The 25000-nt window shown below is 36.4% G+C and overlaps 1 protein-coding gene across 8 annotated transcripts in view; it reads right to left on the reverse strand.

The window, feature by feature from the left end:
- The window catches only part of mwh (multiple wing hairs), a 302166-nt gene that overhangs the window by 21118 nt on the left and 256048 nt on the right, over window positions 1–25000 (reverse strand). Inside the window, exon 1 of one of the 8 annotated variants that reach the window (XM_067088145.1) lies at window positions 337–569. The exons of the other annotated variants lie outside the window; for them this stretch is intronic. Coding sequence (XP_066944246.1) covers window positions 337–455 — 119 coding nt within the window. The 5' untranslated portion in view covers window positions 456–569. Of the gene's footprint in view, window positions 1–336; window positions 570–25000 lie in introns of those variants that run through there. 8 annotated transcript variants of the gene reach the window in all.

Here is a 25000-nt window from a genome sequence, read left to right on the forward strand (position 1 = left end):
TAATGCCAATTCCTTATTTTCCAACAATATTCTGTATTTTGTCTGTGCCCCAGTGAATGGATTTTTAAACAAGCGTACGTCGATTATTTATATATATATATATATATATATATATATATATATATATATATATATATTATATATATATATATATATATATATATATATATATATATATATATATATATATATATATATATATATATATATATATATATATATATATATATATATATATATATATGTATGTGTGTGTATGCGCAATATGAGGCCTTGTCGTTACCAAAAACGTGAATAATGTCATCACAAGGTCACTGCAAGACGTATATATCTCACCTTTTTTTGCTGCCCCTCCTCATGATCTTCTTGGGTTCCTCCGGCGGGAGATACATGACAATTCGGCAATACTCTTTGAATTTCATCTTCTTCTTCCCAATTTTGCCGTCCCCGATCATCTTGCTCTTTATTTCTTGTTTATCTGTTCAATTTATTTTCCACTACACCGGACGACACTCTACAAGTTTTATTAGGAAATTGTGATTTTCTTTTTTTGTTTTTATTTGGTGTTTTATTGATTTGATTAAATCCAATACACTTTTCTGAACGAGACTGATCGCCCTACAATATAAATCACTGCTCAAAGATATAATATGACCTTTATTTTACTGAAATAATCAATACATTGATTATTGGAGCGATATGTTCAATTAGATCCATTAGTTTCAAGTTCTTTTCACCAAGCATATCGGCAAACATGTGAAGTAATCGTGTTCGTTAAGATAAATGAATATGTAGATTTGTAATACGAACACAAGCATACGAAAGCGAACCGACATACACACGCACATACAAAACTAAGGAAATTCTTCCATACTTTAATGATTGAAAATACATAAGAAATTCTTCCATACTTCAATGATTCAAGATAAAGAAATTCTTCCATACTTTAATGATTCAAAATGAAGAAATTCTTCCATGCTTGAATAATTCGAAATATATATCTCTAAGTTACAGGCCTCTACTCGATATGAAAAACTATAAATAAGACATATGCACAAATAAGGAAGTCGACTTAAGGGGAATCCTCAATGCACTGAAAGTGGCAGGCTTCTAAATGCTTTACAAAAAACGCATAATAAGAATGCAAATAATGAAATGCTGTATATAAGATGTCAGCACACTTCAGAGAACACCCATGCAAAAACATACAGCATATAACAGATAAAATCTACAAGGCAATGCTTTTTTTTTTTTAGTATAAATAAGTATGTATTCCTCTGCCAATGCTCATCCCTAAAAACTAGTCTCATTAAGGGATCCATCTGCCAATGCTAACCCTAGAAACTAGCCTCATTAAGGGATGTTCAACCCTAGAAACTAGCCTCATTAAGGGATGTTCAATCCTGAAACTAGCCTCATTAACAATCCTAGAAACTAGCCTCATTAAGGGATGTTCAATCCTAGAAACTAGCCTCATTAAGGGATGTTCAATCCTAGAAACTAGCCTCATTAAGGGATGTTCAACCCTAGAAACTAGCCTCATTAAGGGATGTTCAACCCTATAAACTAGCCTCATTAAGGGATGTTCAACCCTAGAAACTAGCCTCATTAAAGGATGTTCAACCCTATAAACTAGCCTCATTAAGGGATGTTCAATCCTAGAAACTAGCCTCATTAAGGGATGTTCAACTCTAGAAATCAGTCTCATTAAGGGATGCTCAACCCTAAATCAACCCTGGAAACTTGTCTCGTTCGTTAAAGGGATCCACCTGTGAATGTTCAACCCTAGAAACTAGTCTCATTCAAGCTGCAAAACTGGGAGATCCAGTACGGCGGCTCAGGGCGAGTCAAGAATGACCCTTTACGCCAAGAACGGGTATGAAGTAACGGGTGACCGACTGAAGATAAAGCCTTTAACGCTAAAAAAATTGGATTCTCTCTCTCTCTCTCTCTCTCTCTCTCTCTCCCGAAGCCCCGTAGGCGTCTCTATAAATCCTCCCATTCATCCGGGGTACTGATTAATCACCCTTTTCCGTTTAATAACGGGACCGGCCAAAACCCACGATATCCTTGGAAGGCGAATGAAGGATTTTGCATACGATTATGTGGTTAATAATTGTGATTAATGGTTTGTCTTGAAATATCCCCTTCGGTAAACCATTGTTCTCTGTATAGTCTGTATTTGATTGGGTGGTGTTCTCAAGGGTCTTCTCTTATGTCCGCCAATATATGTCGCAAAAAATGGTTCTGTATTCAGTAGTTGACAAACCATTTATTTACTAATTAAACTGGGAAATAACTTAGTTACAATTTATAATTTAAAAGGGCAACAAACAGGGAACCTAAAAATGAGTTAGTCCTTGTTTTCCAGACACACTTCCAGAGGCGATAAAACATAGCGGCTACGTTTCCCTTAAGGTCGTCTGTCCAGTCACCTGTGAGAGAGAGAGAGAGAGAGAGAGAGAGAGAGAGAGAGAGAGAGAGAGAGAGAGAGCAACGGCAATACGCTTTTAACGATGAGCCGAATGGCGAGATAGCAATCACAATACAATGGACGCTGTCTCAATACCCCCAGGACCTACATTCGGTTAATGCTACCAGACGCAGACACATGAAGGACTGGGGGAGGTGGGTATGCCGTGGACCTTTTGGGGGGGAGGTAGGATACGGAAGGAGGATGGAAAAAATGTTGAGCAATGCACAGTTTACGCATGGATAACTATGTGTAAACACGATAAAGCTGTCGTCTTATTGTAATAGGTTCAAGTTGCAAGTTGGCCCAGGAGAGAGAGAGAGAGAGAGAGAGAGAGAGAGAGAGAGAGAGAGAGAGAGAGAGAGAGAGAGAATGAATCAATTCTTCTCAGCTGTGCGTAAGGGAAAAATATAAGACTCAGACGATCTTTTATGTATATAAGCGTATATAATACATATAAAAAATACGCTACCTTCCCTTTTCTCATTGTTAGGTCATTTTAATTCATTTAATTATGAGATAAACAAACAATGAATAATGTTTCTGATGCTGTTTCATTTCGATGTGACTGTTTCTGTGAGATCGAAGTTTCAAAATGACCATCAAGAAAGCTCGTTGGAACAGTATCATCCAAAACCGAACATCCAAACAACAGCAACGCAAACCTGACGTCACATAAACAAATTATGATTGTAAGTTCCTTGATAAAACCATGCAACATCTTACGGAAAAAAATTAAGAGCTTTAGAAAAGCCTGTATGAACAGTCGCTATTCAAGCTAACTTTCAATAGTAGAAATGACAGTTGTTAGCCTTTTTTGGCGACAAAAACTTATACTTGAAACAAAATGTCATAGATTAATCTCAAAATAAGTTCTCCAGTTAAAAACATTAGCAAATGGTCTAGCCTGAATATCTATGTTCACGGAAATTGTTAACATAAAACTTTAAATATCATAAACTATAAATACAACAAGGTTAAAAGTTAGTTATCATCGCTGGCAGCTTTAGAGGCAACAGCCCGTGCCTACACAAGGCTTAAATTAAATTCACCACCTAAGGTAACCTGAGAAAAAAAATAATCCTTCGAGTACGACCAAGAACTAGGTGAACGTTCTCCTTGAGGATACAACCCTAATTGGGGTTGAGTTCGAATGGACGCGCTTTCTCGACGAGGCCTCAAATGAACGAACCGCGAGTTTTCTCGGACGAATAAACAAGTTTCTGAAACCTCTGGGTGCGAGTTGAACTATTCTCTCACGTTTAGCGGGAGCTTGACGATGAGAACAACTGTCAAGAGTTTAAAATGGTGAAACGGGTCTCTTCTCTAGAAGCTAAAAAGATGACTTGATTTTCTAGTAATAATAACAAATTCTTCGTGTTTGTCTTGAATAGTTAAAAAAAAGCCAATGTATAAAACCATGTAAAACACATTCTTCGTGTTCGTCTTGAACAGTTAAGAAAAAAGCCAGTGTATAAAATCAATTAAACCACATTCTTTGTGTTTGTTTTCAATAGTTAAAAAAAAGTCAGCGTACAAAACCAAGTAAAACACATTCTTCTGGTTTGTCTTGCACAGTTAAGAAAAAAGCCAGTGTATAAAACCAACTTGAAGTGAATAAACGTAAACCGGGAAATTTAGACCTTCACTGGGGTCCTCTCCAGCTGAAGAGGACCATAGTAAAGGTCGAAAGCTCCTGTTTTGCATTTAATCCCTTAAATCAGAATTTTCTTTATGCCGTCCATATATCAATGGGATTCTTCTCATATATGTAATCAATCAGAGGGAGGAGGCAATTGTGGTTCTGAGGAGAACCACTACCGTTAAAAATCAAGTCATCTGAAGATCGTGCTCAGTTGACGCTAGATTCATTACGGGTTTGAACGGTGGAAATGGTCATTGCGTTACTCTTAATATTTTATCTACCGTACGTGACTTGTAAACACCACCCAACCCTATCTTAAGTGCAGTGTTATTTCGAGGATGTTAAATCTCTCTCTCTCTCTCTCTCTCTCTCTCTCTCTCTCTCTCTCTCTCTCTCTCATAAAATGCATTACCTGACGAAAGTAGAGATTTACACATATTTGAATAATAGCCATGTCAACACAAGGGAACTCCATGCACGTGTACGGAAACAAACTAGGCAGCAAGTTACTGCATTCAATTTGTATTTAAGCGACAGTGTCCAGAACAGTTTCCTGAGTGACTGACTGCATGTTATCTGGCGTCAAAACGACCAGGTTTCCTGACGCCGATATAAAGCTTAGAGAAATGATCACCTACAAAGGTAAATATTTCAGAAAATTAACAACACTACGAAAGAATCTGTCCGAGCTATCTCTAGCGATAAAAGCAATATATGACAGTAAAGATGATAAAGGAAACACTGCTTTATCTGATAAACAATGACCGGAAAAATATAAAATAAATATGGATGCACTTATCATTATTATTAATAGCTCTAATACCATGTAAAAAAATACTAACAAGCTACAACTGAACTTTTATTAAAACATTTTTCCTTATCACAGTCTTTCATTACTTTCGAAAACATCAACGTAACGTGGCCAAAAACAATCACTGTAAACTTCTCCTTAGGCACCTCAGAAAAAACTTTCCAAATCTGATTCAAGCGATGATCACGACACTAACAAACAATATTTTCACTGGTAAAAACCCACTAAACCTCGTACGCTAAAACTGGCGACCAGAGCTCGCACAGCCCGCCTCTTCTAACACCACCAGTGGGCGACAATCGACTGGGTGTCGATCCAGGGGTGAACCGCACATCCGCAAGATGGGCGGGAGACGCTTCCTCCTCCTCCTCCACTTACTTCTCCTCCTTTTCTCCACCGAGTGCCGGTAATACTAATAGTAGTAGTGGCAGTACTCGTGTGGTCATGCCGCCATCGGGCACGAAGGACCGTTCGCCGGGTGGCAGGGGGTTTAAAAGGCATTACGAGAGAGAGAGAGAGAGAGAGAGAGAGAGAGAGAGAGAGAGAGAGAGAGAGTGGATAGTAACCGACGATGGGCCGAGGGGCACCATCTCATTTTTCTTCTTTTTTTTTTTTTGAAACCGCTCTCAGGTGGAACAGGAGGTTGATGTCCAAATGAAAGACGTCTAACGTCATTCTCGAGGTAAACAACTGGGCAGAAACAGTTACTGAACAGACGCAGACATAACGTAATAACATTACAAGCAGTTTTACTTTGGATCGAAATAAAAAAAAATAAATACGAGTACTACAGATGGAACAGCAATGATGCGCCAATAGTCTTTCAAACAAGAAACGCAAAACGTATTTAGCCAATCTAAATTTAAAAATAAAAATCTCAATTCACATTCAAAATAAGTCTAAATTCATGATTAAAATAACCTGAGTAAAAGTACATCGACTGGAAGGGCAGTAATGGTGAAATGATCTTGCTTTACACAGAAAATACTCTTGTTAAAGGTTAGTTGTCATGACCGCAAGACCATGCAACCGCCATCAAGCAGTAAAGTGAGGTTAATCTATTAAAACAGTCTGGAATATTTCGCTCATATATATTTGAGAAATAATAAAAATGAATGCAAATGTCAATGCTATGTTTATACATACTGTATGCCGTACACACACACACACACACACACACACACACACATATATATATATATATATATATATATATATATATATATATATATATATATATATATAATTATATAAAAAATATATATTATATATAAATATATATATATATATATATATATATATATATATATATATATATATATATATATATATATATGAGTGATACAGTACTCAGCTATAGACTGCTATGAATGAGTTCGCTCCCAGACTAGACTATCGCTCACAGTGTCACCCATGGGTACAAACAACTGGTAGAGTCAAAAGGCTTGCTGAGATACCAAATGGCCGTTTCCCTCTGCCAGTACCAACTATTTCTTAGAAAATGGGAAAAAGGGCACACATGCATGCACTGCAAAGTTGGTAACGTGACCTCCTTCTGATACTCCGGATGCAGGTTCAAATCCTGCTACGGAAGTCAGAATTTCTACATTTTCTTCCATTCGAATCTTAGGCTTTGTGGTGACAAGCGTATCCACAAAGTGCGAAGAATCCGATAAGTTAAGAGGGCACTGCGGTTATTACATGTACACGAGTATCTGGTAAAAATGACCAGTAGACTCTCTCTCTCTCTCTCTCTCATATATATATATATATATATATATATATATATATATATATATATATATATATATATATATATATATATATACATACATACATACATATACATATATATGTGTGTGTGTGTGTGTGTGTAGAACTATGAATGTCTGTCTGCATTTAAGTACGCCCAAATGTGTACATAACTAGGCTTACATCTGAGGATAAACGCCTCTGACAAAGAAGTCTGAGGCCAAATTGAAAATCGCGAATGTTTGCACGATGTATTTACATAACCTATTTGGCTACGAATGCTTCCAGCTGCATGTGCACAATACTGATAAAATGAATGTCACTCACATCCACTAAGGGCCTCTATCAGTTCGTTCACGTTCACGCCCAGGAAGCTTTAAGAAAATTGTATTTTCCTCAAGAACTATCTATCAAATTATCAACTTCCCAGAGGCAATAAATAGAGCGGCCAACTTATAAAACAGAAAAAAGAAAAAAAATCCATCTTCATTCAAACAAACAAATGTGTTTGTTCGTGACAATTTCATCACTTTCTGCTTTCTATTCTAACTGGGTCTGTGACTTCAAGCAATCCTACACTAAGGGGCTACTGTACTCGTGGAAGCACGAGCCTTTGCTGGCATAAGGCTACTCGCAATCTTTCATATTATAACGAATCGATGTCGAAATCTTTATATTATAAAGAATCTCTCTCGAGACTTGGATCAATAATTTTTTCCAATACATCATATAGCCCATTGACAAAGTTACTAGAAAATAAAACACTGTATTAGTTACGAAAATAAACATACAACAAAATAAAGCACTGTATAAGTAAAACAAAAAAACTTAAAAAGTGTTATAATACTTGTCATAAGAGTCAGACGAATTTCTATGACATCAAAATTATACTCAAAAGCATTTATGTACATACCTAAATGTGTCAAGAGATATCAGTATTTTCGTAAACAATAACTGGCCTCTTTACAAAGGTGTACGTTACGAAGTAACACCTGTTTGCATTACACATCTTATGCTGCTCTTTTACGAGGGTGAAGCGTGCTTGGGCCCACTTTTAGCAACCTAGAGGGCTTTGGCTCCTAGTGTGAGCAAGTATGGTGGTAAATAAGAAACATAGTTAACACGGAAATTTCTCACAATTTGAACTTAATTTCAAATGACTCACTCCAGAAAGAATTTAAACCTGTTTTTCTTGATACTGACGTGGTTGTTGTTTCCATACCCTTATACGTTGTACTTATATACGCATGCATGCATATATATATATATATATATATATATATATATATATATATATATATATATATATATATATATATATATATTTATATATATATTTATATATATATATATATATATATATATATATATATATATATATATATATATATATATATTTTTTGCTAAAAAATCACAGTAGATGCACTTGACTTCAGTGCATATATGAATCCATATAGGAGAATGACAGACAGAAGTTCAGTACTCTACTTCTGCCTGTCATTTTCCTGTGGGATTCGCTTATATATATATATATATATATATATATATATATATATATATATATATATATATATATATATATATATATATATATATATATATATATATATATATATATATATATATATATATATATATATATATATTAATATATATATATATAAGTATGTATATATTGTGGTTTGAGGACTCAACAAATTTTGTTTCCACTCCACATTTGGATTCTTTCCGTCCATGATATACAATTCCCAGTTTATAACTCTTTCCGTTTCATATTGCAAATATCAACCTCGCAATATTCAACCTCCTCCCAAAAAATACAATCAAAACAAATAGCTCAAACAGACCTCCACATTACACGACCTCCAAAAGCACTCAACACTCGTAAAAGAACAGTACATAGCGCAAATGCGTAATATAAGCTGATGGATTTTGGTAAAACAAACCAAATAAAAGTAAAATATGAGGAATATAAAATGAGTTAAGCTTCATGAAACGTGGAAGCCACTTTTAGATCACGAAAAAATAGTACAATGTATCGTTACATTGCATGATTCAAGCGACCTGCATTCAGACGATGATGGGAACAAATGAAGGACCTGATGGTTCCTGATAATTTTATACTTCAAAACAAATTCATTCTCTCTCTCTCTCTCTCTCTCTCTCTCTCTCTCTCTCTCTCTCTCTCTCTCTCTCTCTCTCTTACACAAACAAGAACACAGACACATACTCATACAAACACCCTGATGATGCTTGGTGATTTAATACCTAAAACAAATAGATTATCTCTCTCTCTCTCTCTCTCTCTCTCTCTCTCTCTCTCTCTCTCTCTCTCTCTCTCTCTCTCCCCATACACGAACAAGCACTTATACAGACACACACACCATGTTGATGCTTGGTGATTTAATACTTCAAAACAAAGTCTATCTCTCTCTCTCTCTCTCTCTCTCTCTCTCTCTCTCTCTCTCTCTCTCTCTCTCTCTCTCTCTCATGCACGAACAAGCACACATAAAGACAAACACACACCCTGATGATGCTTGGTGATTTAATACTAAAACAAATTTCTCTCTCTCTCTCTCTCTCTCTCTCTCTCTCTCTCTCTCTCTCTCTCTCTCTCTCTCTCTCATGCACGAACAAGCACACATACAGACAAACACACACCCTGATGATGCTTGGTGATTTAATACTTCAAAACAAATTTCTCTCTCTCGCTCTCTCTCTCTCATACACAAACAAGAGCACATACATATACACATGCACACACAAATACGGTATATATATATATATATATACACACAGACACACACCCTGATGGTGCTTGGTGATTCAATACTTCAAAACAAATTCATCTCTCTCTCTCTCTCTCTCTCTCTCTCTCTCTCTCTCATACACAAACTGGAACACATACATATACATATATACACATACACACACACACACACCCTGATGGTGCTTGGTGATTTAATACTTCACAACAAATTCTCTCTCTCTCTCTCTCTCTCTCTCTCTCTCTCTCTCTCTCTCTCTCTCTCTCTTTCTCTCATCACGAACAAGCACGCAAGCACATGCTCACATTTTGTAGTGCTCCACTTGGAGCACAGCCAAAGCTATGTTAGTTACAACAAATGTATTATATCATGCTGTGTGTGCGTTATAATTATTGTATACATAAATCAGTCTGTCCAAACAAGTTCTGTGAATCTGCAGTCTCATATTTTATACTTTTCAATATTTTCTGCTTCAAGAAATTTTCCACAATTTATACTACATATGACAATCGTGCAAACACATATATAGCGACATTTAACTAGGGATTTGTCAGTACTCTGCACTGTATGCGACTGCCTATACATACAACACACATATTTATATCTGTATCCATATTTACAGATATATTTGATGTTCAAATACTACGAACAAATTGGTTTCGGATTCTCGGTTAACCAAAGATATGTGAAAACAAATGACAGAATATGACTCCCACATAAAACGAAGAACAACCTTAACATTCTCTCGAGATGAAAAGATGTACGTCAACTTAATGAAAAAAAGGGTGTGTGGTTTAGATGGTAGAACTAATCTAATTTGTCTAAAAAAAAATCTGAACGCTGAACTGGTGTCACTCTCTTACGGTCAACAAAGCAAGGCGCTGAACTGAAGTTTGTTTACTATTATGGTCGGTTCACACGGCTCTCGTGAATCTAGAATCTTTCCGGTCGTATATGGCACCTATTTCCCAGCAACCGTTAACGAAACGGTCACGCGTCAATGGATAATCTCTATTTTCTCGAGAGAAGTTTAGCCAAGGATCGTACACAAAACGAGCGTGGGACTGTATAAAGCCCAAGTCAAGGGCTAGCGAATATCGAGGAGCCGTTTCAAAGAAAAATCCCGTCTACCACTGCTACTACTACTACTTGCGGAAACAAAGGAAGTAGCGTCGGAAAATCAAGTGTTCTTTTTGTTGTGAGCGAGATAGAAAGGCTCTTAAATAAAAGATGCCTAATGGGACACTGGAAGCGAACAAGTGATCACTTACTTTGCCAATAAGTTGGCTAAATACGATAAAAAGACTCAAGTATATTTACTCTTTGTGCTGAGAACCGGAAAAAGAAGTATTTCAGCTTCACTAAGAAGCTCATTTCATTTACCTTCGACAGATGGGATTTATATATAAATATATAAGAAATTTAAATATAAATACACACAGACACACATATATAAATATATACATATATATATATTTATTTATATATTTATTTATGTACAAAAGGAATTTAAAGATGATCTTAAATGTCTCTTACCTGAAAAAAATTACAAACTCTCAAATTGCATTTAAGAGAGAATAATGAAATCCTCGGTGTAGGAGCATAACATTTCGGTACTACTATATCAGTTCTGTACTTAGTTTACCCACGGGGTGACCCAGTCTCTCAGGTTACCCACGGGGTGACCCAGTCTCTCAGGTTACCCACGGGGTGACCTAGTCTCTCAGGAAATACCATTGAAAAATTGGATGCTTCAATGGGACGTGTGAACAAGGCAGGTTTTTTTTAACATCACAGGAAACTGGGGGAATTAACTGAGAGGCCCAGAAACCTTATCGAGCGTAAAACCAAAACTGTTAACTAGTATAAATAAAAAAATAAACAAACATTTAAATAAATGAACGAATCACATATATCTATATATATATATATATATATATATATATATATATATATATATATATATATATATATATATATATATATATATATATATATATATATATACATATATAGATATATGTATATATGCATATACATATATACATACACACACACACTCTATATATATATATATATATATATATATATATATATATATATATATATATATAAATATATATACAATCATCACACTAATACAGTACACTATCTCAATTCCGTTCAAAACGGCTAGTTCCAAGCGTATGATTTTCCACATTCATCAGACATCAACATAGACTATTTCAATTAAATCCAGACGCACCGTACAGCGTACGTTACCTATATTTGAAAGTGAACAACGTACAATCAAAACTGATTCCGACAAAGATTGGAACAGAATAAAATATAGCATCTGGGCCAAAAGACCAAGGGCTGGGACCTACGAGGTCATTCAGCGCTGAAATGGAAATTGATAGTGAAAGGATTGAAAGGTATACCAGGAGAAAAACCTCTCAGTTGCACTAAAAAGTAAGATGGAAGAAAGAGAATATGAAGGGAGGTACTGTAAAAGCACTAAAAGAAGTTGCAGCTAGAGGCCGAAGGGACGCTGCAAAGAACCTGAAGTGATGCTCACGGTGCACCGCATGAGGTGCACTGACGGCACTAACCCCCTACGGAGCCGACAAAGATTGGGGTATGTGGACACACTGGAGTGTCGTGGGAGAAAAGGACCACCCTAAAACCCCGACGATAAAACGCTTCATTCGCCTCAGGCGCTTTGTTTTTTTTTTTGTCGCTTTCTTTCCCTTGTTCCTCACCGTTAGACACAGGAAACGAGACAGCGCTATGCCACTTTCGCTTAAAGGCACGATTTGCGGAATTATCCCATTTGTAATTTGTAATAATAACGCTACGGTGACGCTTTTCATGACGTTATTTGCTTTTTTTTTTTTTACACGGGAAGATTTTGCTTCCGTCATAAAATAAATTGTGAGTCTGAGATTACAACGTTTTCAATTACAAATTGTCTAAATTCTCTTACTCTCCCACCCTAACACATATACACAAACACGAAAAATTTGTCTAAATTCTCTCTCTTTCACCCAAACACTTAATACACAAACACTCGTAAATTCTCTCTCTCTCTCTCTCTCTCTCTCTCTCTCTCTCTCTCTCTCTCTCTCTCTCTCTCTCTAACAAGTACACACACTCTCTTTCTCTAACACGTACACACAAACATGAGTGAATGAGCCGATGTACAAGAGGTTAGCATTATAAACTGCAATTACATACTTTCTACACAATGACTGTGCTAAATACGCATTCCTGATAAATGCCTATGCGTTAATTAAAGTCGGGCGCTAATGAGAGGAAGGTCAAAAGAGGATTTTGGAGCCTACCTCAACTGGCAAGGTAATGCCTTTTAATCAACCGTAACGTTAAAAGGAAATGACTCTTACACTTTCTTCGAGCTTCTTATATTCATTCCACTCCCGTCACGGTCTAAGGTGTCGGCGACTTGTTATTTCATTTTGAGAGTCTGCTCTGAAAATGCTTCTGAGAGAGAGAGAGAGAGAGAGAGAGAGAGAGAGAGAGAGAGAGAGAGAGAGAGAGAGAGAGAGAGAGAGAGAGAGAGAGTCTCCATATTTAAGGAAAATAGAAGAAATGAATCTGAGTTTTTCCTTTGTGTGTGTGTGTGTGTGTGTGTGTGTGTGTGTGAGAGAGAGAGAGAGAGAGAGAGAGAGAGAGAGAGAGAGAGAGAGAGAGAGAGAGGTGTCTCCGTATTTAAGGAAAAGAGAAGAAAATGAGCTAAGTTTTCGGATTATGTGTAGGTGAGAGAGAGAGAGAGAGAGAGAGAGAGAGAGAGAGAGAGAGAGAGAGAGAGAGAGAGAGAGAGTGTGTCTCCGTATTTAAGGAAAATAGAAGAAAATGAGCTGAGTTTTCGGTGTGTGTGTGTGTGTGTGTGTGTGTGTGTGTGTGTGTGTGTGTGTGTGTGTGTGTGTGTGTGAGAGAGAGAGAGAGAGAGAGAGAGAGAGAGAGAGAGAGAGAGAGAGAGAGAGAGAGAGATAAGCTACCAGAAAGTTTCTTGAAAAAGATAATCGGATAAACCGGACAGAATGGGGACCATGTGTGGCGTTCGTGTTGCCCTGAAGCCATAGGGAACGTTAGGAGAGAGAGAGAGAGAGAGAGAGAGAGAGAGAGAGAGAGAGAGAGAGAGAGAGAGATTTTCTGCTTTTCACGTTCAATGTTTCGAGGAAGTAGTTAATCACGCTTGGTAGCGAAATGGCCGAGACTGAAGTCGAAGTAAAAACTACTGAATAAAAAGTTGCAATCTCAGCGTTATTACTCCTTGACCGTTGTATTGACCCTTTTCTCTTTTTGCTTTCTTTGTTTTGTTTGTCAACAAGAATGACTATCAACAAGGATTCAAAGCTCGGTACGATACTTTAAAGTAAAATAAACAAATAAACATTGCTTTTATATAACACTTCAAGATGAACGCTTTAAAACATACGAATTACTTTTTTCAGTTTTCTAAAAAGAAAACTATCGTGCCAGCTTTGTCTGTCCGTCCGCACTTTTTTGTCGCCACTTTTTCTGTCCGCCCTCAGATTTTAAAAACTACTGAGGCTAGGGGGCTGCAAATTGATATGTTGATCATCCACCCTCCAATCATCAAACAAACCAAATTGCAGCCCTGTAGCTTTGGTAGTTTTTATTTTATTCTAAGGTTAATGTTAGCCATAATCTTGCATCTGGCAACGAAATAGGCCAGGTCGCCACCGGGCCTTGTTTAAGGTCTCATGGGCCGCGGCTCATACAGCATGATACCGAGACCACCAAAAGATAGATCTATTCTCGGTGGCCTTGATTATACGACACACAGAAAACTCGATTGCACCGAAGAAACCTCAGCGCAGTTTTTACTTGTGTTTATGAAATCTGATTAAATACCAAACATAATCGCGGTTAACTTTCTCGTGCAAATGATAAGTAATTTTTGAAATTATAAATACTGTAAAGAGATTGGTGACTACCATAATACCCAAAATAATGAGGATAATGGTGACGCTGATGACAGTAATGACTTAGATGAAAGTGATGATGGTATAAACAGCGCTGAATAATGAGGGACATACCGTCAGCAGTAAGGTGACGACAATTAGCTGCTGATGGCAGTCGCATAAAAATGATGATAAAAATGACAACGACGATAAATACTTGACATAAGTGATAAAATATGTAAAAAATGCGCCGAAGTTTCTTCGGCGCAATTGAGTTTTCTGTACATCTTATAATCAAGTCCCCCTAAAATAGATCTATCTTTCGGCGGTCTCGGTAAAATGCTGTATGAGCCGCGGCCCAAGAAACTCTAACCACGGCCCAGTGGTGGCCTGGCCTATATCGTTGCCAGACGCACGATTATGACTAACTTTAACCTTAAACAAAATCAAACCAACTTAGGCCAGAGGCTGCAATTTGGTATGTTTGATGATTGGAGGGCGGATGACCAACATACCAATTTGCAGTTCTCTAGCCTCAGTAGTTTTTAAGATCCGAGGGCGGACAGGAAAAGTGCACACCGATAGACAAAGCCGGCATAATAGTTTTCTTTTTAGAAAAATAAAAAGCGAAAGATGCATATGAATGACGACTAAGTCGAAGCAAGTGTTTATGCGAGGGAGTGGGATGAATAAAAAAAGATCCGACGGAAGTGTTTAATCGCCATTCCTTCTGATGCTACGGTTTATTTTAAGTCTCTGAAATTCTCTTCAGACCTTCTTATCATTAGTGCCTGACTTTCATTAACGCACGGGCATTTATCAGTAATGTATATTTAGCACGGTTTTCGTATAGACAGTTTATAATTTATAATCATTTATAATGTTAACACTAGTGAATAGGCCCATTTACCCCTGTTTGTGTGTGTGTGTGAGAGAGAGAGAGAGAGAGAGAGAGAGAGAGAGAGAGAGAGAGAGAGAGAGAGAGAGAGAGAGAGCTTGGACATCTGTGATTGAAAATGTTATAATAATACTCAATCTGTAAATATGAAGAAGTTAACAAAATCTTCGTGTGTCAAAAAAAAAGAATAACAAAAAATGTAGCTTGACCGAACTGTTATCGTTGCAAATGGGATAATGCTGCAGATCGTGCCTGAAAAGGCGAGAAGCGCAGCAGCAACTGTCTTGTTTCCTTAAATGTCTAACGGTGATGAATAAGAGAAAGAAATCGGAAGAAGAAAAAAAAAGTTCCTTGGGCGAATAATGAGTTTCATCATGAGGTTTTTTAGGGAGGTTCTGTCCTCCCACTGACACTCCAGTATCCACCTGCTGCAATCTTTGTCAGCTATGGAGAATCTTTTTTTTTCTTTACTGTAAAATAATAACAAATGAATGAGGTCACACAAGGCCAGAATCACGGCGATAATATCTGGGTGGCTGATTGATAAAAATGTTCATTTTCACAGACGGCCGACTCCAGCAAAACTCGGTTTTCCCAAGCCACATCGGGATCCGATTCACTGATCCTAAATTCGACAACACAGCATCCGGATTTGAAAACACGGCATCCAGACTGAAACGCCGTCTCCAGACTTGGAAACAATACACCCGGATTGAAACACGGTACCCGGGCTTGAAAACACAGCATCTGAAATGACACGCAGTATCCCGGTCTGGGAACAGCATTCGAACTTTAAATCAACTAATCTGCTGATGATTATCAACATCTCAAAAAAAAAAAAAAAAATAAAGCCAAATAAAATAATTTCCTGCGGTTAAGTTCTGTGGAATCCTGATTACATTTAAACATGCAACAGTGGAAATAAAAACTACGCAGGTAGCTACCTACCCAGCACGGAATTTCTCCAACACAATTTGCCTTGTATCTCAAAAATAATCATCATCCTCATGAATCCAACACTGTGCAACATTCCGATTATATGAATACTTCGTGCGATTATAACAGAAAATTAGGCGCTATCTTGACAACAAGAGAAAAACTGATATATACAGTACATGCTTCTGCTACAAAACTTTCAATAGCCTCTAATAATTGCTTAATGATTACGTGATCAAAATATTGATAAACAAATTTCCTTAATTTCTTGAGCAAAGACTACCTGTTACGAAACCTACTGTTGCAATCTAAGTAAAACTACATTCATGTTCGAAGTTGTACGCAACAGGAAGTTCATAATGATGTTTAAACGCGAGTCTCATTTCACTGTTTGTTTATCTCCTTTGTTTTTCCTAATTATTTCCCTTATATAGTTTTTTCTTTACATTTCTGAGCTACTTGGCTGCTACGTTAATTGTAACCTTTTGGCTCTGGTAGCATTCTGCTTTGTCAACTAGGATGACAGCTTTAATAATAATAATAATAATAATAATAATAATAATAATAATAATAATAATATCAGAATCATTTACGAATAGTATATCCTTTATACAATCGACTTGTATCACAACACAATGCTTACATCATATACATAACACAAATATACGTTGTCAATGGGACCAGCCAACAAAAGAATTCAAACGCCCTATCTTCAGTGGGAGTATTAAATGCGTCCCTGTGGCGTATTTAAAAATCACAACTTAATCCCTCTATGGATGAGTTCTTCAACACCCCCTTATAAATTCCAGTCTCGATACAGAATGAGTTGTAGCGACAACTCCAATGAGTGAGTTCCCAAAGATGAATGGATTCACAATTTCACAAACTTCCCGACAACGAATGACGATAGGTAATTTCTTCACCTTCAGTGTCAAGAAATCTTTGAAATCTTCATTGAGTTCGAGTTTTCTGTATATATATATATATATGTATGTATATATTTCTGTTATATATATATATATATATATATATATATATATGTATGTATGTATGTATATATTTCTGTTCATATATATATATATATATATATATATATATATACACACATACACATATATTTATATATATATATATTATATATATGAGAGAGAGAGAGAGAGAGAGAGAGAGAGAGAGAGAGAGAGAGAGAGAGAGAGAGAGAGAGAGAGAGAGAGAGAGAGCCAAGTAACTCGAATTTGCAAATCTACTAACACACTTCCAAGCAGGAAAGAAATATTTCCTTCGCTGTTTATTTCCTGCTAGAGCTAAACCTGATTAGAACATAAAAACAAGAAAAACTCCGCTCAGACACACACCACATCACTGTCACTCAAAATACAACATGGTGTACATGGGTCCACCCTGGAAGCGAAAAAAAAAAAAAAAATACGGACGGGGCTTCTCTGGTAAAAATCATGCAAAATGGGAGAAATTTGTTTACACGGACAGCAGCTCCCTGTCGCGGTTAGAATCTCCAGTCTCACCTTGGAAACACTACAGGTACTTGACTTTCCTTTCCGCAGATGGCGCCACAGTCAATAAACGATAAATAAAAAAATAAATAAATGAAGAATTGTCATAATAATTATTACAAAAAGAAACAACAGCAACAATTATAGTATCAACTGACTTAAAAAATAAGTAAAAAATAAATTAATTAATGAATACATAAGTTAATAAATAAACAATCGTTATAAAAATTATTACTAAAGCAAACAACAACAATAACAACAATCACCTGAAAACAAACAAGTCACAATATTAATTGCAACAGCAAATACAACAATGGTAAATCACAGTAATAACAGTAACCGTTACGATAATGATAAATAGCCTTTATAGCTCCTTTCGCAAACTGAACCAAAAATCAGACGTGCGGTATCATGAGCAAATCTTTCACTAAAAAATGTTCACTTTTTTTTTATGGAGAACAGTGATAAGGCTTAAAAAAAGTCCACACTGTCAATTGACAATTACTTTCTCTCGATCTAACAAAGGTTTCCAGTGAAGTAAAAGTTGGTAAATTTTTAAAATTCCTTTTAAACAGAAAGTAAAACGTTAGATTCAGTATTCAACGGGAACTGTACCACTCACTGGCATTCAATTACATATATGTTTAATATTTTTTTTTACTTTAAATAATCCATGGAATGTCAGACGCTGATTAAATTTTCCTACGAAATATTTTTGCAAAGTGAGAGTAATTTGATAAGTTTTTGCATGTATCTCAAGAGCATATGACGAAAATAATCTTATAAACCATAAAGATACTTAACGAATTACTTTTGCATTTAAAACACTATGAGAGAGTCAAGCAAGAAAAGCGGGAGCCGGTGGATAAAATTATTAATTTCACGCTTTAGATATTGTTATGGTCACTGTTCCGGTCAGCTAGCGGACTCTGTATCCGTTAAAACCCTCAAATCCACCAATGGAGATGTGCTAATGCTTTCCCACTACTACGAAGCTCTGGAATTCTCTCCTTGCTTTAGTGTCTCCTGATTTCTATTTGTTTACGAGAAATAACACCCACGTTTGCAACCTTTCTTACCATTGTCTCCTATATGATTAAGCATAACGAAGGTATCTTAATTCGGTTTCCAGAACGGCACGTTACGTCCCTGTGTTGGGACTTGCTGTCTCGACCTACTCTTACATTACTCCCATTTCCGACGGTACGGTTACATTGATAACAACAGAAAGCGTATAATCAATGCCACCGAAAATAGATCTACCTTTTGGTGGTCTCGGTATAATGCTGTATGACCTGCGGCCCATGAAACTTTAAATAAGGCCCGGTGGTGGCCTGGTCTATATCGTTGCCAGATGCACGATTATGGCTAACTTTTACCTTAAATAAAATAAAAAATACTGAGGCTAGAGGGCTGCAATTTGGTATTTTTGATGATTGGAGAGTGGATGATCAACATACCAACTTGCAGCCCTCTAGTCCCACTAGTTTTTAAGATATGAGGGCCGGACAGAAAAAGTGCAGACAGAAAAAAGTGCGGACGGAGAGATACAGCCGGCACGAAAGTTTTCTTTTCAGAAAACTAAAAAGGAATTTGAAAGTTAAATTCGTTGGACGGTGGCTCTTGCTCTTATGAGAGGAAGGGAGCGTTGGTACAAGAAGCTGCAGTGTCACAGGAGGAACATTTGAACTTTCATTCCAGCATCATGCTCCTGCTTATATCCCAATGCAAACCTATTTTCGAAGCGGTTAGTTATTCAAGATTAAAATCCAACAAAGAACAGCAACACGAGCAAAAACAATGTACCCCCGCGCTCACTGAAGAGCTAATATAATGACAAATCACATACGGGCGTGATCCTTAAACACACCCATGTCGTTAAAATGTTCCTCTTCGGCAAACAAGGAGAAACAACGCGTCTTCCCTGAACACTGAAATCCAGGATGGGTTTCAAACAATAAGAAACCATTGTCCAATTAAGATCAATTTCATTAAGGAAAATTAACTCGAATATCAAGAAATTCCCTTCTTTTTCACTTCTTAACTAACTCCTGAAAATGGGCATAAACAGCGGTAAACAAAGCACATACACTAACAAACACATTCACAGAGTCACTAACAAACACATTCACAGAGTCACTAACAAACACATTCACAGAGTCACAGAGGCATATACACATGTCTTGAACACCCATCTGTCTGAGGGGGTTTGCGGTTAGAGAATTCACGTTGTCAAATTCACGGTTGTCAATCAAGCATCAATTTTCCGTTGTGGCTTTGTCCGTCGGGAGGCGGTTTTTTTTCTATACTCGCCCCCCCTCTCTCTCTCTCTCTCTCTCTCTCTCTCTCTCTCTCTCTCTCTCTCTCTCTCTCCTTGCAGTTCTTTCTCATCCTTGCAGTTCTTTAAGTCGAACAAATTCATTCAACTTTAGGAAACCATATCTAAACACAATAACCTACAATTCATACTTAGCATAATTTCAGTGCTTACAGAATTACAGAATCGTTTCCAGAGCAAAATTACAGCCAGAAATGCAGTCATTATTCAGATGCCGGGTGTAACACCAAAATATTCAATTAACATCTTCGTAAAATTACAGCTTTATTCCTCTCTTGAGTTAACAGACCTTCAATACACAAATATACCAATATATAGTATATATATATATATATATATATATATATATATATATATATATATATATATATATATATATATATATATATATATATATATATATATATATATATATATATATATATATATATTATACATGTAGTCTATACACATTATTATATATGGTACAATATCACAGACGTACGTATGTACACATTACACCTCACTATAACGAAAGTGCACACATCAAAGTAGATGTGTGCGTAAACAAAGGCATGAGGTAAACAAAAGGCTGGAGGTAAACATAGGAGAAGGGGGAGTGGGGGGCGGTGGGTTGTAGAGTCGTTGACCCTTCGGAGACCTTCTCAATAGGTGGAGGTTCCTGAAGGGGAGGAGGAGGAGGAGGAGGAGGAGGAGGAGGATGAGGAAGATTGTAACTCAATCACTCATACAGTTCCATACAGTTGCTATAAGAGTTAATGATAGGTGACATTCATGCGGTGATTATTGATGGAAATAAGTAACACACCTATGTAATATAAAAGTACACGGGAATTTCTGTTGCATAAAAGAACTCAAATGCGTGATAAATATATATGTGCGTATATATATATATATATATATATATATATATATATATATATATATATATATATATATATATATATATATATATATTTTTATCACTCACACAGTTATCTGTGCAATAATACAATTACTAACAGGACATCATTGAAACTGGATGGTATCTGGCGGAGATATTCATTCAATAAATCTGTTACAAGCTTTCCAGGACTAACGGAGATATTCATTCAATAAAAAAGTCAGGACTTCATTGTCAAGTATCCGTCGACGGATACTTGACAATGACTGTTAGTCCTGGAAATCTTGTAACTTTTATTGAATAAATATCTCCGCTAGATACCATCCAGTTTCAATGAAGTCCTGTTAGTATATATATATATATATATATATATATATATATATATATATATATATATATATATATATATATATATATACATATATATATACACATATATATATACATATATATATATATATATATATATGTATATATATATGTAACTATAATAGCCACAATGCCCTTGTAACTTCTCGAATTCTTCGCGCTTTTTTGGAAACGCTTGTTACTACAAAGCCTTAAGATCTAAGTGCAAGAACTATGAAGGTATTTTGATGTCCGGGAGCGGGAAACGCACCTGGGTTCCATATACATATATGTATATATACATATATATATATATATATATATATATATATATATATATATATATATATATATATATATATATATATATATATATATATGTGTATATATTTATATATGTGTGTGTGAGAGAGAGAGAGAGAGAGAGAGAGAGAGAGAGAGAGAGAGAGAGAGAGAGAGAGAGAGAGAGACCATAAATAATTCAAACGTGCAAAAATGTTCAATAACTTCAGGTTTACAGTAAGATAAAACATAACTCAAACCTTTAGATAAAATCCTTTTCTCCGCATCGTTTGAGTCGTTTCATCTTAAAGTAAACCTGATTTTATTGACCAAAAATACGATTATGCGTGCAATAACATAAACGATTAAACTAATTTCCATAAATACAAAGACTTCTGAACGAAAACTTACAACAGCCCGGCATACAACGCCACACGAAAAACCTAATAAAAGAATTCCCATGTCACAGAACGAAACAATAGCCCAAAAGCCATAAAAAAACAATAGGCATCAAGGGAATTCCACATCACTTCCACTTCCTTCCTTAAAATGCCATATTGAGGGAAAGTTCAGGAGAGAACTACTATAAAATTATATTGGGCTCTCTGTTTCTCTGTAAACCAATCAATCAGTGCGTTCTCTCTCTCTCTCTCTCTCTCTCTCTCTCTCTCTCTCTCTCTCTCTCTCTCTCTCAAATATTGAAAATATAGAAAAGCTTAAAACATGAACCTATGCTTGAAAAACTCCATTTTCACACAGCCCGCGAAGAACACGGAAAGTGAAAAATATAAACAAATGCAGCACAAAAAACTAACTTGGATGACATGTGTTTATGTGTTTGGTATGTGAGTGTCGGTGAGTGTGTGAGCGTGCACACACGCTCGCGCGCATTTCGGGGAAGTGAGGAAGAAGTCAAGAGCGAGGAAGGATCTGGAGCCATAAAAAACCGACAACAACGGGAGCTTCTGTTCAACTCCGTTCCTCTTGAACTTCCGGGTATGTACTGTAGTGGCGATTGTCAGAAACAATAGGGACTCCTGCAAAGTTTGGGGCGCATCAGTTGCACGCCCGCACGCACGCACACATACTCCCAGAAGAAGGGATTAGGGACTTTGAAATCTTTAACAGTTTGGCTTTACTTTGTAAGAGATTTAAAAGTCTTCAGTACTCGCACGAGAGAGAGAGAGAGAGAGAGAGAGAGAGAGAGAGAGAGAGAGAGAGAGAGAGAGAGAGAGTGTGTGTGTGTGTGTGTGTGTGTGTGTGTGTGTGTGTGTGTGTGTGAAAAACCATGTATTTTCTTGCTTGTCATTACTATCTACGGAATTACCAAAAGGTACCGGGCACTGCCTACTGTTGCTAGTATTTCTTTAATATCCACTTATAATTAACGAGATCTGTTTACTAAAAAGGAATGAAAAAGATTAAGACATACAAGTATATGTGTTACGGGCAGATAGCGAAACCAGGCATTTCACGAACTGCCTGAAATTTCAGGCAGATAGCGAAATGCACTTAAGAACATTTGATCCCCAGGGTCTAGTACTAAACACGGCGAAATACATTTGACCCCTCAGGGGCTAGTACTAAACACGGCGAAACGTGTAGGTGAATCACTGTTTCGCCGTGGGGGATCAAATATCCCTAAGTGCATTTTGCTATCTGCCTGAAATTTCAGGCAATTCGCGAAATGCCTGGTTTCGCTACCTGTAACATACTGTATATATATATATGCTAACTAACGTTCATAACACATTTATATGAAAAATCGATTGTGTTTAGTCTTACCACCAATGAGCGTAACTGCACAAATTGTAACATGTTGGTTACAAATCATTACCAATAATTTAAAAACAAAAATACTCAGTTTCATTAAAGGAAAAATATAACAGCCGTTAACGCTAAACACCCGTTCCAATTAGCAAAACATTAACAATTACAGAAAACATGAGTCAGAAATTCACTACAACAAAATAAATTAAGTTTAAAAAAAAATGTATGGAAACCTGCCACCACAAATATGCATTTGAGATGATCAGCAAAAGATATATGGAAACCTCTTAACCACAGAGAGCCTAAACTAACAGGCGCATTATAAGCCGCTGGTTGAGTAGCCAAGCAAGAAATTCGCAAATGGACTTCCTTAGACCACAATCAAATACCACACTAAGAAGCCACTACATGGTCAAACGCTGTCTTAATTAGTGGATGCATATATATATATGTATATATATATATGCATATACTTCTCTTAAAGATTGATGCTAAAAATACTTTTCATTGGGACATTAGTTTAACGTTTTAAATCTTTGTATGCAATGTGTTCAGAGGTGCTCTGGGGTCATTATGAAGTGTTTATGTATGTATGTATGTATGTATGTATGTATGTATGTATGTATGTATGTATGTATGTATGTATGTATGTATTATAATATATATACTGTATGTATATATATATATATATATATATATATATATATATATAATTATAAATATATAAAATATAGTAGGTAAAATACAGTATATACAACCATCATTATCAAAAGCCTAGTTGGATGGGCAAAATTCTACAAGCATAATGGCCTCGAAAGTAGACCAGTACAGAAGAGGAAACTAAAAAAAGTACATTAATATGAACTATGAATATGCACGCGATTAGACATTTGGTCCTACAGTAAAACCTAGCTACCCTTTTCTACGTCGTCACATATTTCAATGACTACTATGTCATCTATCCACGTATTCATTTTTGTAATGTGCACCTTTTTCAATAACACATATCAATGACAAACAACGGACACAGAATAAAACTATTTCCGACCTTAAATGCTAAAACACACACGTCCAAAACATGTGTTGGAACTTTATGTGACTCTTAATAGATGCAGGCATGCAATCAGACACACCTGACAAAGCAGCACAGGTGATTCCTCACCTGAGGAAGGAAAACTTCTACCAAAATTTGCCGCTTTCGTGGATATGACAATCTCGTTTCAAAATTGTCAAGTATAATCCAGTTCCTGCTGCGAAAATGTAGGATGATTGCTCAAAAAACCAACGTTTTCAAACGATGTAGTCTACTATTACCATAATATAAGAGATGTGTGGGAGGGGGAGCGGGGGCGGTTGGAGGAGAGGAAGGGAAGGTGGTTTAGTTATTGATTACGAAGATATAAACTCTACGGTATTTTAACATACGAAATCGGGATTCATGTCCATCGTAGCCACCTGTTGTCTCAGCGGGGGCATTCACACCACCCACAGGATCAAGACTGACTCTCTCTCTCTCTCTCTCTCTCTCTCTCTCTCTCTCTCTCTCAGTATGTTTGCTTTATAGTACTATTCTACGACAGTGAGATTCAATCGTCGTTCCTACAATCTTCACTTCTAACAAGTTTTAAATGCAGTTGTCTTGAGACAATTATCAGAT

This window comes from Macrobrachium rosenbergii, chromosome 44 (genome assembly GCF_040412425.1).
Source record: "Macrobrachium rosenbergii isolate ZJJX-2024 chromosome 44, ASM4041242v1, whole genome shotgun sequence".
NCBI classification, from domain to species: domain Eukaryota; kingdom Metazoa; phylum Arthropoda; class Malacostraca; order Decapoda; family Palaemonidae; genus Macrobrachium; species Macrobrachium rosenbergii.